The sequence below is a fragment of the Channa argus genome, chromosome 14 (assembly GCF_033026475.1).
Source record: "Channa argus isolate prfri chromosome 14, Channa argus male v1.0, whole genome shotgun sequence".
In the NCBI taxonomy this organism is placed as follows: Eukaryota; Metazoa; Chordata; class Actinopteri; order Anabantiformes; family Channidae; genus Channa; species Channa argus.
The window spans coordinates 8,596,838-8,613,172 of NC_090210.1; the positions used below are offsets into that span (position 1 = coordinate 8,596,838).

The window sequence follows — 16,335 nt, forward strand, 5'->3', positions numbered from 1 at the left end:
GCCTCTTAAAGAAGCATTAGTTATATTTATTTTTGTTCAAACACGGCATGTTTCCTGCGGAGTTCCTTGATTGAGGAACGTCGTCAGCATTATTAATTAACAGTCAGACGTTTTGGAAGATGAATCATGATTATTTAGAGCGCTCAAAGCTGAATAACACCAGTAGCTGATAAACTTGTGTAAATTATGGTGCTGCTACATCGCGTTTTCTTGACTATATACAGGTTAATTTTTCATTTGGATGTGATGACCGGAAGTTGTGTTTAGAGTTGGGGTACAATTTGACCAATGACGCTTTTATTTTGAAAGGCGTACCGTATTGACTCGTGCTTGACAGCTTGAACCTGCCACATCTCCGGAGTTAAGCAACCACACTAAATAATGATATTAACTGCGCAGGTTATCCGCCTTTGTTGCACTTTGGCACTTGTTTCCGTTTGTTTTGTCGACGATCTGAAAAGATCTACTTGTAGAAGAGCACGTTGCGCCTGCGCCCTGAACCTTTCCCAGCTGAGGTATGTTTCTCCCCTTGAAAACCAGCAGCTGCTGTAAAGAGCAGAGACGCAGGCAAAGTGCAGTATCAAAGCAATCCTCGGGGACAAGACTAGCCGACAGCAGGGGAATGCCGAACATTGTGGGCTTGGAATCGGGTAACATGTCGTTTTTGCGTGCACCGTGAACGAAGCGAGGGGTCTTAAGTGGAAGCCATGTATTTTGGATGATCTCCCACGGCCAAGTCCACGTATTGAGATGATCTATTTTTGTAATGGCGAAAGCTCTGTTTCCACGGGTCTGGGTGAAAAGGTCTTTCTACTTCCAGGTAATATCTCTGGTTGATCATTGCTGTCTACATAAAAGAGGTTGTCATTATTATCTGCGGGATGGGCTGAAATTCGCTTGTGAGCCTGTGTATAATCGGATCGTCGTCTGTCCCATCAGACTGACCGCTGGCTGTAAACATAGACGTCCTCGGGCTATTCCGATTGGCACTGTGACTTGTTTCAAAATACCTAAGGAATGGGACTTCCTATCAGATATTTGCTTGACAGTTTCTGCTGAGCCACAGAACCTGTTTATACAGAGCCAGGTTCAGGCCTGCCATCTAGAATGTGACTGTAGGTGAAGAGAAACTGTGGTAAGTAAATGCATGCCAGGGCTTATTACCCAAGCCAAAGAGGAATATCTGTTTGGATCATTTCCCACTTCATGTTCAGTTTTCTTGACAGATGAACTGTCAAGACTTTCACTCAAAGTTGTTTAATCATCTTTAATAACGCCAGTGATCCTTTTGATCTGATAATAAAGGCCCTTTGAATTGGATAGCAGTGGTGCTGGTAGCAAGTAGTCCTACTACAGTAAGAAGCTTATACAAGAGAGAGAGAATACAGAGCTCCATTTCCCCTTGGGGAGAGTAAACATATTACTGCATTATAACACACAATACAGTCAGCTTTTCACAACTTTGAGAATGCACCTCTGATGCCCAAAGTCTTATGAGGTGAAAGATGGTGACAGAAATAGGTTCTTGGCTTCAACCAACATCAAATTATACAAGCTACTCATACAACCTTTTTGAAGAATTAACATTCACATTCTCATTGGTAAAACCCATTGCGCATGATAGTGCACTAATATAAAATATGCAAAATATAAGAGTCTTCTGCTCTGCCATGTTCACAGTGTGTGTGTGTGTGTGTGTGTGTGTGTTTGTGTGTTTGTGTAGTTTGTAATGAAAGCTATGTAATCTTTATGTATTGGCTTTTTTGTGTGTCATTTAACAGCAGTATTTGGTTTGAGCAAAGTTCAAATAGTTTTTAATTGACTGTGTGTGGTTTTGCCAGAAGAGTCAAAGGTTTTGTGAATGTATCTTGAATGTTGGGTTTTGTGTGTAGTGATTTTCAGAAAGCAGAGGAGAGTTTCAAGGAATGTTTTTTTTATCAATGCAAATAAACTATTATAATGTCAGACCTTCCGGGCCCATATGTGTCAGGATTGCTTCCATTTGTGTTATTTATCATAAAGATGTTTGTAGAAGGAGAAAAGAACCTATATATAGTTGGGGATGGTGTGCCATTTTAATGAAATTTGTAGTTTTGTGGTTTTGAATTAACTTCCAAAAATAATCTGCCGGTCTGCCGGTTTATGGCATCACACCTAAGAGTGTTGGCAGAGGTAGGATATCCAGCTCAGTACGCGGTGTCTGGATTGTAACAAAGGCACCAGTATTGTTTCAGGAAGCAAGTTTACAGGGTTATCTGATAACTCTGGTGTCTGATCATCAGTCCATGTCCCAGATTTGATTGTGCTTCATGTTTTGGTTTTATTAAAGTTATCCAGTAATCCCACCAGTAAGCCTGTTTCTTGAAGAACATCCAGCATCTAAACTAAAACCTGCAGTCACACAATCTCTGACCATGTTGGACTAATGTGTTTTTTAATCTGAGAGCTTTTTAAAAGTAAACATGTTCAAAATGTCACATGAAAGCTGCATTCAGGATCTATGAACGTCTCCTTCCTCCTGGGTTTCTTTGTTATCAACATTGCAGTTCTTATGTACAGTAAGCCTGTTTTGGGGAACTTCATGCAACAGTTTACAGAGTATTTAGGGACATGTTTTCTATCTTGGATGGCAAGATAGGACAGTCAGCTCTGTTCCGAGGAGTTCTGTGAATTTTAGAAAGGGGCGTACAAGAGTAGAAGAATGTAGGTCATTACTGTATTGTAAAAAAATCTTACAGGAAAGTAGTGGAATCAATTAAGCTGTTCTAGTTAACTTCATGTAAATATGTGGGCTTTTTACTAGTTTGAAGTTAATTCAACTAAGAATGTCCAGGTTTCATTTTCAAACCATTTTTCAAATTGTGTATATGAGTTGTTCTGACTGGATCTGTTTCAGCCTAAAATGAGGAATGGAATGAACATTTTAAAGTAACAAAACTACCAGACTTTGTAGTTAAAAAACCCACAGACAGAATTTAACAAAGAAAACTGCCTTAGATTTTGTTTTTGTATTGATTCTGGTACAAAATTAGTTTAGTGGCTGCAGCTGGAAGTTATTCATGTCAATATGAGGAACTGGCTCTTTACAAAATGTAGCAAGAAAATAGATCTTTTGACTGACAATGTAACCGATTATGTAACTAAATAGTCACCTTAAAAGGTTAAGTTACCATAACCAAGTAGAGATGGTACTTATGGCTGTTTAAAGGGAACAAGGTCTCATGATGCCTACGGCACCATCATGTGATGCCATTTATTTCCAAAAACTACTTATGCATCTAGTTTCAGGTCTGTGAGTCTGTCTGACCATGGGAAATGCACGCACACCTGTAAAGCAAAGAGGCTGCAGAGAAGCAGACAGAAGAAAGAGTTCAGACATCAGCTGTATACATACATTCATACCCTCCTCGCAGGGTTTTGTGGAGGTGTTTGTGTTCTACAGTGGAGCTGCTGTGAAAAATAATATGAATTTTGTTTCTCTGACCTACTGCTTTGTTCTCACTAATGCAGCTCCTTTTCTTCAGTAACTCTTTATCTTACTCCACTGGTGCTCTCGCTCTCAGGACCAGGAGTGGACAAATCATACAATATTGCTGGTTCTCAATGTTCATATAAAAGTGGAGTTGATGTCAGCTAGTCAGTGAAATTCGGGCACAATGTCAAAAAGAACTGCTCTCAAATAGGACCCAGATCCCTTCGTTCTTACCCAGGAGCACTTTTAAAGAACTGGATAGTTTGTGAACTTATTATCACCATAACTGGGTTAGTTTTACTCATATGTAAAACTAGAAATGATGCACTAGTTATTAAACCTAAGTTCAATACTGTATCAAATTTTTAAGGCAGGTGAACTATCATTTACAAGTTGATTCCGCTGTCCAGCTGTTCTGCCTTAAACCAATATTCATTTTAAATACATTTGTCATTTAGGTTCAGTATTTTTTATCTGATGGTATCTCAGCTGAGGTAATGTGTAGGTTGGTTCTAGTCAAGAGGAGACTGTAAAGGACCACAGGGAATAGATAAAGGGTTAAGCTTTTTGCTGGTTAAAGGCTTCATCATGCACTTGCAGAGACGCACTACATGCACACATGAATCAAAGTCACTTGCTTGTTACAAACTCTTATCCCACTACACTGTCTGTCTGTCTGTGTGTTTATTGTGTATTTATACTTGATAAAGCAGCCACTAGTGTCTAGTTGCTTTGTCTTCCCCTGAGACTTCGAGTTCCCTCCCTGGAGGCCCCACTATCGTTTTTTTTTTTTTTTTTTTTCAACTCTTTAGAACACAGAGGATTTAAAAGCAAGGCAGCTCTGCAGAGGGGATGTTTTTCCTGTATCCTCTCTTTGCTTTTCTGTGGGGATGTTAAATATTTCATGTGAACAAACTGTGAGAAAGCCCTGGACCTTTATTAGGGTTTTATTGTTCCAGAAAATTTAGAATATCAATATTCCAGAATATCAGATGCCTTCATTTCTGCTGCAGCTTGTATGTGTATTCTGTTGGGATTTAGAAACACTGCTGAAGCTGAATGGAAAAGGACAGCACTCTGCCAAAACACACACAACATAGGTTGTTTTTGCCATGTGATGAGAGTGAAAATCAAAAGTCACAATAATAATTACAATAAACAATTGCAGTTTTGTTGTGGTTTAAGTCACATGGTATTGCTCGGACATCAAGCTACTTTGAACTCACGTCTGCTACACCGTCACTTCCTGTATGCACTGCTGAAATATACTGTAGTGTATGTGTGTATATACGTTTCTGTTTTTATGAACTGACAATTAATTAATAGAACTCCTTTTTTCGAGTGTTCTTTAGTGGAATACATATTTACAGATAATTAGTACCTCCATATGCATTTGTGGTTCTCTTCTTTTGTGTCAAATGGTTTTGGTTTCAGCTTCTTGTGCATGTTTAATTCTACTTTAAAGTCATATAATTTTTTTAATGTCACCTATACAAATGGTTTCCCCTGTTTGATGAACTCTTTATACCAATATATTTCTGTATTTTCTTGAAGGTAATAACAGCATTAAATACAGTATCTCAGGAACAATCACACATCTGTCCCAAGGGGCATTGTGAGATCTGACATATGTATCCTGTGACACACATTAATTGAATTTAAAAAATTCCACACAGAACAGCTGGATCTGCACCTTAAATACATTTTCCAGCTTAATGAGCACATTGCAAAAAATCAACTGTCGTTGTGATTGGACATCCCGTGCCATCACCATGGTAACATATGTGATCAGGGTTGATTAGGGAGTGCAAACATCTATAATCAACACTTGATGCACTGGCTCTATAATGCATTAATACCGGTAGCAGCAAGCATCTCAGTCTGGATTCAGACAGTATAATGTTAAATCGATAATTTGAACAGTGAAAAAAATATTTGTGAATTGTTAGGGCTTCACAATAGATTATGCATCTGGATCCATCATTGTGTTTCTGTGCTCCCCTTGAAGGCTCGAATCTCCTTTGTTCGGGTGAAGTACCTGTTCCTTACATGGTTGACTGTGCTCGTGGGGAGCTGGGTGCTATATGTGCAATACTCCACCTACACCGAGCTGTGCAGAGGCTACGAGTGCAAGAACGCCATTGTGAGTAATGGCTTTGTTTCTTCCCTTTTGTTTATTTGTTCAGATTCTGCTCATTTCAACTCTATGTAGTTGAATATTATGATGAGAAACACCTAGAGCACAGCTTGTTAAAATAAACTTGAAAATTTTAGAAGTGGTTGTGTATTGAAAGTTACACTCAGTAAGAAATTCGAGGTCTGTGTGGCAAATAAAACATGTAAAACACTTAATTCTGTATTATCAGACTAGACTTAATTTGTTCTTAAAGTGTGATAAATACAAGCTGGGGATCATCGATGGCTCCGCCTGCAGCAGTCTATGTGAAAAAGAGACACTGTACATGAGCAGGTGTCTGTCAACAGTGCCCAACAACCAGGTAGGAAAACCTATACATTCTCTTTAACCTTTTTTGCAAGTCTTCTGTAAGGATAAACATTGTTACATCCATAAGACAGTGCTGTGATTCTAATCATCATGTTTTCTTTTATGGTGACCAGGTGTATACAGGGAGCTGGGGAGACCATGATGGGATAATTCGTTGTAAACTGGGGGAGGTTGTGGACTATGAGCTGGGTGAGGAGCCAGAGCCACGGAGAGAGGCTCACATGTTCGACAAGCCCACCAGAGGCACATCAGTTGAGAAGTTTAGGGAGATGGTCTTTAATCATCTCAAGGTACAGTAACCTCCACTTGGTTCAGAAGGTTTTGCATTGGACCACATCTGTGGCATGGCGGACTAATGCTTGAAGTAACCATCTCTTAGTCTCGTCTTTTTCCATTTTCAGTCTAAGCTTGGAGAGCAGGCAAACCTCGCCAACCTCGTCAGCCAGATCTTGTCTGTCGCAGATGGCAACAGAGATGGACAGGTGTCACTACCTGAGGCCCGCTCTATATGGGCCCTGCTGCAGATGGATGAGGTATATTATCAAAATTGTTTACCTTTTTGTTGTTTTTACTCTTTGTAGAAATATCACCATTTGTTCTTTGTGCTTTGAGGTGCTTCTGGGTCTGCTGCTCCAGGACCGTGGACACACTCCTCGCCTCCTTGGCTATTGTGGGGACATGTACATGACAGAGCGAGTCCCCTACGGGCCTCTGTATGGTTTGTCACTACCTTGGCCCCTTGTATCCTGGGTACCTAGCAGTGTGCAGCACACTATGGACCAGTGGTTCACCCCCTCTTGGCCACGCAAAGCTAAAATCTCCGTGGGTCTGCTGGAGCTGGTGGAGGACGTCTTCCATGGAACCTATGGCAGCTTCCTCATCTGTGACCTTGCTGCAGCACACTTTGGTTACACTGATGGCCATGAGCTCCGTCTTACCAACACCCAAACAGTTGTTCCTGAGGACAAATTCAGGCGCACCATGCGAGCACTCAAGTGTAAGACAGATGCTGACTGTGTGTATGGCGTTGACTGCCAGACATCATGCGATGTGTCAGAGCAACGCTGCAGGGAAGAGCCAATGCAGCCAAACCTAGCAAAGGCATGCAGCATACTGAAGGACTACCTCCTGCGCGGGGCACCGACTTCTATGAGAGATGAACTAGAGAGGCAGTTGTATGCTTGTATGGCTCTTAAAGGTAATGCTGGACAGATGAGCATGGAGCACTCACTCATCCTGAACAACCTAAAAGCTCTACTGTGGAGACAGATTTCCCACACAAAGGACTCATGACGAGAAGAAAATGTGCCTCTAAAGTCAGTTCTTCACACTGGGCTGAGTTTTAAAGAAGCTGCGATCTAGGAGTAGCAAATTTAACTAATTAGTAACTTTTATCAAATCTTGATCGTTAAGAATGAACTAACTGGTAACCAACTATCTCCTCAGTTTCATTTCCGAAGTCTGGGGCCTGGAAAACACATTGGAGTAGTTCGTCTAAAATAAACTGAATGATTGCATGCTGTCATTGATGTATTGTATTGTTCTCCATAGTTGAAGGTTATGGGGGCAGTGCTGGATAAACAGCAGGCTTTATTGCTGTCATTTGTAGGAGCTGTTTTTGCCACAGCATGATGCTGATATGTGTAGACTAACACAGAGTTCATTCCATTTAGAAAAACAAGGACAAAACTCCATTTGAATTGTAAGGCTGGTGATATTATATATTTTTTATACTGTTTATTTTAAACAAATATTTAATCAAAAGCTCAAAACCAAGGTTTTCAGCAAACGTGCAGCACAGTTGGTTCAATTCATTTTTGGTTTGGTGTTATCAGGGAATTAATTGACATAAAAAATATAGAATACCACCAGAGAAGAAAAGATTTGTCACGAAATAAAGAAAAACTAAAAGTGGAGAAATGTAACGGACATCTTGATTACAGGAATAAGAGGTGGAGAATCTGAATGTTCTCGGCTCTTCCACTGCCACTTATCCGTATGATAAAGTGGCTCATTGTGTCTTGTCATTGGAAAACGTGATATTTGTCAGTCAGTATTCCACAGGTGTCACACTGTAACTGTACTTCACCACACTGTACATTTCACACTTGTAACTCTAGTGACATCAATGCTGCATTAACACAAAGACAATTTGTATTTGTTTGTGAACCTTATCTTCAGGTATGTCCTCACCAAGGGGCACATTTCGATCACCGTTTAGTAGAACATTAGTCTTGGGTCTCATCTGTTACAGCGCTATATAGATGATGCTGAATTAACTTTATGAATGTTTACCACCGACAGTGAAATTTGTCACAACTGAATGCTGTAGAACCCTTTTTACTCAATGATCCTTTCCAATGCTGATGCATAGCAAATAAACCACTATAAGTGTATCTGTAAACAGACATGGCCTCTGAACCGTGTCGGGTTTGTTGCTAATGTTTGACTTTAAAAACAAAATGTTTACTTTAAGAAACCAGCATGATTTTGCACAACTACATACCACTTTACTGTAGTTTGTCATATGTGCAGGTCTGTCACATTTACAATACAGTACTCTGTTGGAAATTATTGTGGGTCATTTGGTGGAATAATGATTAAATGTAAATATTAGTCTAGTATAATTTACAGACAAGCAAACAAGCCCTTAAACAGCACACAACCCATCAAAACTACTACAAAACTAATCCATCCAAGTACAGACTGAGCCAGACACAAGCATGACTTGAAATAAATTTATTTGTTTATTTGTGATGTGTTTTGCATTTTTTCAGTGGGATCCTGCACCCAGCCGCTAACCGTCCCCTGCTTCTAGTTCCTGCGCTCGTAAGAAACTGGCCTTTTTCTGGGCGACGCGGTCCTTCCTCTGTGCCAGAGATAATTTGGCGCGATTCCACCTGCCCGGAAAGAGACAACAGCTCTATGAACAAACTTCTCGCTGCTGGTGTGCTGAATGTTAAATCAGCACTGGGATCTTACTGGGATCCCAGTACAGCTATTCAACTGACAGCTTCAGAGCTGGCCTTAAACAATAGCAGGTATCTTGTCATTTAAGCACTGAATTTAGTTACAAACTTGTGAGCATTACAAAAACTAGCTTAGAGAAGAAAGAAAAATGAAGATGAGGTGAGGAACCCACCTCTTCTTCTTGACATCTTTTTGGGGTTTCTTTTCGTGTACAGGGTTTGCTCTGATGGCGGCATGTGCTTTTTTATACATTTCTTCTACCTGAAAAGAACAAAAATGACATATACAAGTTTAGAAACAATTCTACAAAAAAAAAAAAACCTTTACTCCAGTATTTTTAATTTGTCTTGCTTCTCTCAGCCCCGTCTTGAAAAGGACAGTAAACATCAGCTAATGCAAATGAAGGACCAACTACATTTTGCTCAGCATGATTTTATCATCATTAAGAAGCAGAGTTAAACCAACAAAAGCTAATCCAACATGTAGAGGAAGTAGAAAAGTTATGTGAAGCATCTGGTGAGACCAGTCTAATGTTTTTTGTTTCCTAAAAGCAAAAGAGGTTATGGTATTTGCAATGTCAGACCAGGTGTGAGTGACAGTTTTGGCTCACAGATTTCTCGATCATATACAAGTCTGGTATTGGGCAACATTTAAGGTATTCAGCAATTTATTTTTTGTGAATATGCACAACTCAACCAACAGGAAACACCAAGGTTATTACAGTTAAAAACACAGATGTTAAAATTACCCTAAATTCACTATAAAACGTTCAAATAAAAACAAAAACAAGTATGTCTTGTTTCGTAACTAATTTCACTAAGTAGAAATTACCAAAAATAAGTTTTATGCTGTTAAACAAAAATGGTAGCCTTGGGGAAAAAATGGGGTTTTGTTTGACAATCCTTAGAAAAGCTAAAATTACTTTTATAGACCAAAACAAAAACTTGCAAAACTTGAGTTAAAACTAGACAACCCTGAAAAAAATAATCTGAAGTGTAAAAAGAAAAAATAAACTTCAAAAGTTGAAACTATAAAAACACTGATAATGATGTGTGGTTACTGGGTACTGCCATACAGGGTAGTTTCTGTTTGTGCAGCAGAGATCTACAGATGTAACCTTTTATATAACATTTACATACTGTGCATGGGCACAGATAACATCAGAGCTAAAAGTAACAATACATTTGTAAGGAGTCTTAGTCATCCAAATCATAGTCATCTTAAAACGTGCTGTTCCGTGACATTTGGACTTGATGTCGAAGTGTCCTTGAGCAAGACACTGAACCCCAACTTAGTTGCTTCCAGTGAGTGTTGGCCAGCTGCTTAGCAGCTCCGCTATTGTTGTGAGAGTTGTGTGTGATTTTGAGTGCGAATGGGTGAATGAGAGAGTGTAAAGCGCTTTGAGTACCAATAGGTAGAAAAGTGCTATATAAAAGTGCAGACCATTTACCAATTAATCTCAGATGCTTTAATAAAGTCTAAAAGTGTGTCCTTTCTGTCAATTTTAATCTTACCGTGTCTGGTGTGACACCGTGCTTGATAAAACGAGAGAACTGTTTCTTGTAGGCATCTTCATCCTCCTCCATCAGGTAAGACATGTAGTCTGCCACATTCATGCCCATGATGTGTTTTCGATGCATCTCTGCATTAAACTCTTTACTCTCTGCGTCGTAACCAGGGAAACGTTTTATACTAGGAAAAAAAAAAGGTACAGAAATGATGTCAGATTATCCAGCATCTCCAAACACATCGACTTTTAACTGAGAACAAAAATAAACACCTAATACTATTTGTTACTTAAGTATTTTAAAAAAAAATATATATATACACACTGTGTCATTTTGCTTCGTACAGTGCTCAAAGATTCACACTGCAAAACAATGCTTTGGTTCATCTTGCTTCTCTCAGCCCCGTCTTGAAAAGGACATTAAACATCAACTAATGCAAATGAAGGACCAACTACATTTTGCTCAGCCTGCTTTTTATCATCATCAAGAAGCAGTAATGAACCAGCAATAATCCAGACAAATTGTGGACACAGAATTACGCAAGAGCAAAAATACAGGGGAGGGAAAAAAAAAACATTTAAAAAAAAAAAAAAAAACACAACCTCAACTATCATACTGACCTGTGTGGAATGGCCAGTCCTCCATCGACTGCCCCCTTCAGTGCTCCAAACACCTTGTTTCCTGTAGTGGTTCTGGCCAGGCCTGCGTCCAGGTAACAGGTGAAAGCACCTGGCTGTCCGTCAACACTCTCTACATTAAACTCGTCACCAGAAACCTCTACCTGGCCCTCGTACACCTGGTCCATGCCAAACTTGTGCAACAACTGAAAAGAGAATTAGGAAAGAGGTGTAAGATGGAATTTAAGAAAACAACTAACAAATCTGTTTCAGTAGCTGAGAAACAAAAGCTGCGTTCACAAATGCACTGCCACCTGAACTTCTCTCTAGACTTTAGCCTGTATGTGAGAACACATGTCGAAGTCAGAACAATACCCAGTCATTACCTGCAAGCCCTAAGTACAAAGTCTGGGTAATGTGAGCGAGCCTGTGTGTGGACAGAGGACGCGGCTTTATCGGAAACATCAGAATTTTTAAAGCAAGCTTGAGGGCATTTTCACGACGTTTTGTCAGGCGACTGCCATGTGCTGTAAACAAAAGTGTTTTCCCCACAGCATACTCAGACCTGCCCAGCCTAAAGGTTTCCCAGTACCATGTGATCACAAAAGCATTTACCTCATTGAATTAAAAGGCATTACACATAGTATCCAATATTATTGATAGCTTATTTAATCAAATCTGAAACATGAACATATACTGTTTTTATGTGAAATAAGAGCAATTTATAGTCGTATAAACTTGAATTTTGACTTTATGTAGTCTTAAAAAATAATTTCTGACCGAGAACACACCTGAAAATAGACACAGAAAGAACAATTTCTTTGAACCAGATGTTCCGTGATTTCATAATTGAATTTGGTCAAACTTAATCATAATTCAAAAGAACTATTTGCCCTTAATAATTTTCTTATCTAAAGGATTAACAGACTGATTTCACATAAAGCTAATACGTTGTGCAAAATATTTTTACACATCCATCCCCCGACAATATAGTAATACTACAGATACTACAGAAAAACTAACAGATCCTCAGCTAATGTTAGAACACACAGGTTCCCAGACAAAAGCTTCAATAAAAAGGTATCGTTAATATAATACTGCTAATTCACAAGTGAAATGAAAACTCTACAGCACTGTTCATGTTCAAAGCTAAAATCAATCCAAGGATCTGACAGTTCTAAGCCTGGCAGATCTGCAAAATTGTTCTATCATGTTGTGCCTCCTGCATGCTATGCCCAGTCACCACCACTCACTGAATTCAAGCAGGGTTTCTCTCCATGAGAGAACAGTTTTGACTCAGACAAAGTCCCGCAGAGTGTTACATGAATGAAAAGACATTTCTGTTGCAATGTTCAGACCTGACCCCCACACTGTCAGGAGTTCATAAGGGAAAAGAGCCAATGACTCATTTTACTTCTGCTCTTTCCGATTTTGAAATAGGGTGCTACAACAAATCTAAAAACTTTGACCTGTGAAATTGCTGTTTCAGCAGAAATCTCACTGTCATATATATATTTGACAGTGAGATTTTCTGCTGATGTTTGCCGACTTAAAATTTCAGTGTGTATATTGTCTTACACGACGAGCCAGCAGCAATCCGGTGCAGTAAGCTGCAGCGTAGTTTGTGAGGCCTACGGCAATGCCATATTTGGGCAGTTCGTGAGAGTAAGCAGCACAAACGATGTGGTCTCCTTCAATTTTTGCATAGGCAATCTAGGGAGAACAGAAAGAAAAAGGTGAGTCAGGCCATTGACAATGTGAGATTACTTCTGCTTGATGGAATCTTAAAGTTACTGACCTGACAGCAGATGTCTCTGTTGGAGAACCTGACAATTATCCGGTATTTGGGTGTGTTGTACTTGTTCTTGTCCTGCACAACCAGGCGCTTGCGGGCGAAGTAGTCAGTTTTACCCTCTAGCAAGTGAAAGAATTAAAAGTTAAAAATGGGTTTCTAAGTTTAAAGGTCCACTTCCACCTACTGTGTTTTTTCCTCATAGTTACTAGTCAGAATGATACATGTGCAAATTTTGACCAAAGGAAACTTTCTCTGAGATTCCCTTAAAGCCTGCACCAGCATGATTTATAAAATCCTAGAGATTCTCTAAGCTCACCGTCAGAAGCTAAGATACCAATTCACTGTCTTTTACCTCTTAAGCCTCATGTAAGGCATCTTCCAGCTTCTGATTTACTGTACACACTGCATTAAAGATATGTTTTTGTTCAGAAACAAAACACTATTAATTGCCTAACGCAGAGTAACTTTAATATTCAATATCTTCATACAAAAAGGGATATTTAACTTTATGGCTGTTTAAGTTGACTTTTACCTCTTCTTCTCCTGAATTTAACTTCATATCTCCTGAAGTAGGCCTTGTTCTTCACCACTTTGACGAAGCCCTGAAAAGAAAGGCGGATTTTGACGTTTTAACGATCCAAACACACCAATACAAACCTGTCTGCTGTTTTATACTTCATGGTGCTGCTGCTATATCTATATTAATAAAGGGAGTTATTAAATGCTTGGGATGTGTGTATGTTGTCCGGCAGGACAGGTCAGCTGAGGTTTCATCAGCCACGAAGCGCCACGCTGGAGCTGAGCCGAATAGCCGTAAACATCCACCAACATCTGGACCTCTTAACCCCTACTAACACTGCTACACCATCAAACACAGTTTCAAACAGCCAGTATAACTATACTGAGCATTAATCGATGCATTTTTCTCACCATTTTAAATGTTTTTGCTATTCTTCTCCCTCCTGCTTTCTAAATTGCTGTCCCCACGGCGGAAATCGGACGTGACGCATAACGACGTGACGAAGGACGTCGTGTGGCCAGCGGTCGCAGCGCCCCCTGCTGTACCGGAGAAGAACTTCTCACTGGAAACTGCAGGGGGCAGCAGGGGTGCAGTCATTGATTTGGATGGCACCATATAAAAGCTTTAACAGGCCAAAAATAAAAAAAAATGTTAGAAATGTCCAGAACATGGTGCTGCAACTGTTTTCCAACAATTTTATGGTCAATTATGTTATTTTATTTGTGCATAATCTTGTGCAGACATGCAAAATTGTGAATTGTGCTTTTTTTATGTCAAAAAAGCCAAAATGATTCCAATAAATGAACACCCAGTGGTAAGCAGATATGCCTAAACAGTAGAGTTGTAGTAAATCCTGGGATAGTGAAATGGAAACATATGTTACAATAATGAGAATGTAGCCATAATTTCCACTTTCAGTCATGTTACTATTTATGTGACAATCATAGCACATGCGCATGCTGGAAAGTTGTCATCACGTACCATGACTAATAGACGGAAAAGACATCCTGAGTAATGTGACATTCAGCAGCAGTTAGTAAGTGTGACATGAGTACCAGTAAAAGTGACATGCTCCTCTTGCTGGGATCCACCTATTCCCACATCAGACTGGTGGTGCTGCTGACACTCCCATGAAATCTGCTGTGATTAATGTGAGTGGTGCTCATCATAGTAGTTATGTCGTCCTGAGGGCTCAGCCACAGATCCCAGAGGTCATGGACATAAAGGAGAACATATTCACACAGAGGAGAGCACAGATATGTGTTTCTTTATTTAGGAGAGAGGCTCGGATTATTGCCAGAAAATCAACACCTGACATCATGAGCAAAAAAATTACTTTCATAGTACAAATCAAAGCATCTTGATTTTTCTCCATTTTCATATCTCAGAAAGAAATTACCACTGTCCCGTGACAGGTACAGGTACTCTACAACTCTATTATTAGTTAATATTATTCTGTGTTTGAGTCTTTTTGGCTTTTTCTTGCTTTTTCCGACTACTTACATATGTCCCATTTTAAAAGAGCTTTATAAATAATATAATAATATCCTATTTATAAATAAAAACTAGCATTTAAGATTTAGTATTGGCTAGTATTTAGTATTTTTCTTGTTAGATGAGAACATTTTCACTCTCATGACCTGCACAGCAAAAGCTAAGCTACAACAAAAGGGCCAGTTGGTTTAGCTTACCATAAACACTGGAAACAGCTAGTATGGCTTTGTTTAAACGCATTACCACATCTCAACCTCACTAGTTGTTTCTATTATCTTAATAATTCTGTTATAAACAAAACAACAAATTGTGATCTTAAAAAGGGTTTTGTGATGAACAATTTCTGGGATTGGCTTGAAGTGATTAAGCTAAGCTAACTGCCTGCTGGCTGTATGTCGCTCAGACACTATCACTTTTTATTAATTCTATCAGTTCCTATCAGCATTTTGTGTCCTGTATTCACACTTTGCTTGTTTCCCCCTGTTGCCAGAGGCTATGCTAAGCTAATCTAACAAGGTTTTGGATGTATTTTTAGTGTGTGGTCATGAGAGCCGTGTCAATTCTCTCATCTAACTCTAGATCGAAAGCATATGTGCCACCAAATGTACAACTTTTTGCATAGAAATATGTGAAAATAAGTACTGTAAATGATAGATGCATGCTTCCAGTATCTATAAGCTAATGAAAATGTTTCGAAAAGGGATGTAGTCACATTATTATATGTGAAGCATGTGTTTTTGGTTGATTTGACAACATCACACCTACATTTTAACAAAATGTTGGGTATTATAGTTCATTGTCTCTTAGCTGGTATTGTGGTGGGGGAAATATCCTTTAAAACTTACATTATCAAATGATGAAACAGTAGTTCAGAGACAGTCTATCTGTTAATGCTACAGAAAAAGGAACCAGGATCTTCTGCTTTTCTGTTCATGCAAGATAGATAATATCCTTCACTGTCACTCTTGGTGCAGATGTTCTCAGCATTAGATAAGAAAAGTCAGAGTCACTCTTGTGGACAGCTTGTTTCTTTTTTTGTTGTTTTCTTTTTGCTGCTCTTTTTTTTTCTGTAGAAGTGATTTCACAATGGGGAGAAGCAGCTGTCTAGTCATCCCTCTGCAGCAGTGGTCAGCATTTTACCAGGGTTCACACTGGGAGTGGAGCATGTGGTGGGCAGTGGTACAGTTGTCTGCTCTAAATGGTTATTGAGCTAATTTTGAGTTTCATTTGTCTCTCAAAACTCTTTTGCTTTCATACTGGTGCAATAGAAACAAAGCTGCCTTTAGTCACAACTTGTTTTATGTGCCTCCAACCCATATTTCAATGTAAATTATGACCAAATAGAATTGAAAGAAGAGGTTACAGTTGACTACAAGTGACTTGCAGAAATTCACACATCAACAAATGTGTTCACAGGCACACCACAGATAAGACTGCACTCAGTTGACAAGCA

The 16,335-nt window shown here is 39.3% G+C and overlaps 2 protein-coding genes across 2 annotated transcripts; one reads left to right on the top strand and one right to left on the bottom strand.

The window, feature by feature from the left end:
• The first annotated feature begins 67 nt into the window (after positions 1-67).
• Positions 68-8,735, top strand: dipk1aa (divergent protein kinase domain 1Aa). The gene is made up of 6 exons (XM_067475751.1): positions 68-820; positions 5,481-5,615; positions 5,863-5,970; positions 6,092-6,268; positions 6,380-6,511; positions 6,591-8,735. Exons 1-6 carry the CDS (start codon positions 767-769, stop codon positions 7,269-7,271), a joined length of 1,287 nt encoding a protein of 428 aa, XP_067331852.1. The 5' UTR covers positions 68-766; the 3' UTR covers positions 7,272-8,735.
• On the bottom strand, positions 8,703-13,954 carry rpl5a (ribosomal protein L5a). Its single transcript, XM_067475754.1, has 8 exons — positions 13,799-13,954; positions 13,401-13,470; positions 12,872-12,987; positions 12,652-12,786; positions 11,077-11,279; positions 10,463-10,640; positions 9,121-9,209; positions 8,703-8,878 (listed from the first exon to the last, which is right to left on the bottom strand). The coding sequence occupies exons 1-8, from the start codon at positions 13,799-13,801 to the stop codon at positions 8,776-8,778; spliced, it is 897 nt and encodes a 298-aa protein (XP_067331855.1). The 5' UTR covers positions 13,802-13,954; the 3' UTR covers positions 8,703-8,775.
• Between the last annotated feature and the right edge of the window lie 2,381 nt (positions 13,955-16,335).

Coding starts and splice junctions, on each gene's coding strand:
- rpl5a (XM_067475754.1), bottom strand. Junction 9,210..10,462: donor ACGGTGTCACACCAGACACG/GTAAGATTAAAA, acceptor TGTTCTTTTCAG/GTAGAAGAAATGTATAAAAA. Junction 8,879..9,120: donor AAAGATGTCAAGAAGAAGAG/GTGGGTTCCTCA, acceptor CTTTCCGGGCAG/GTGGAATCGCGCCAAATTAT.
- dipk1aa (XM_067475751.1), top strand. CDS start 767: ATGGCGAAAGCTCTGTTTCCACGGGTCTGGGTGAAAAGGTCTTTCTAC. Junction 5,971..6,091: donor CAACAGTGCCCAACAACCAG/GTAGGAAAACCT, acceptor TATGGTGACCAG/GTGTATACAGGGAGCTGGGG. Junction 6,512..6,590: donor CCCTGCTGCAGATGGATGAG/GTATATTATCAA, acceptor TTGTGCTTTGAG/GTGCTTCTGGGTCTGCTGCT.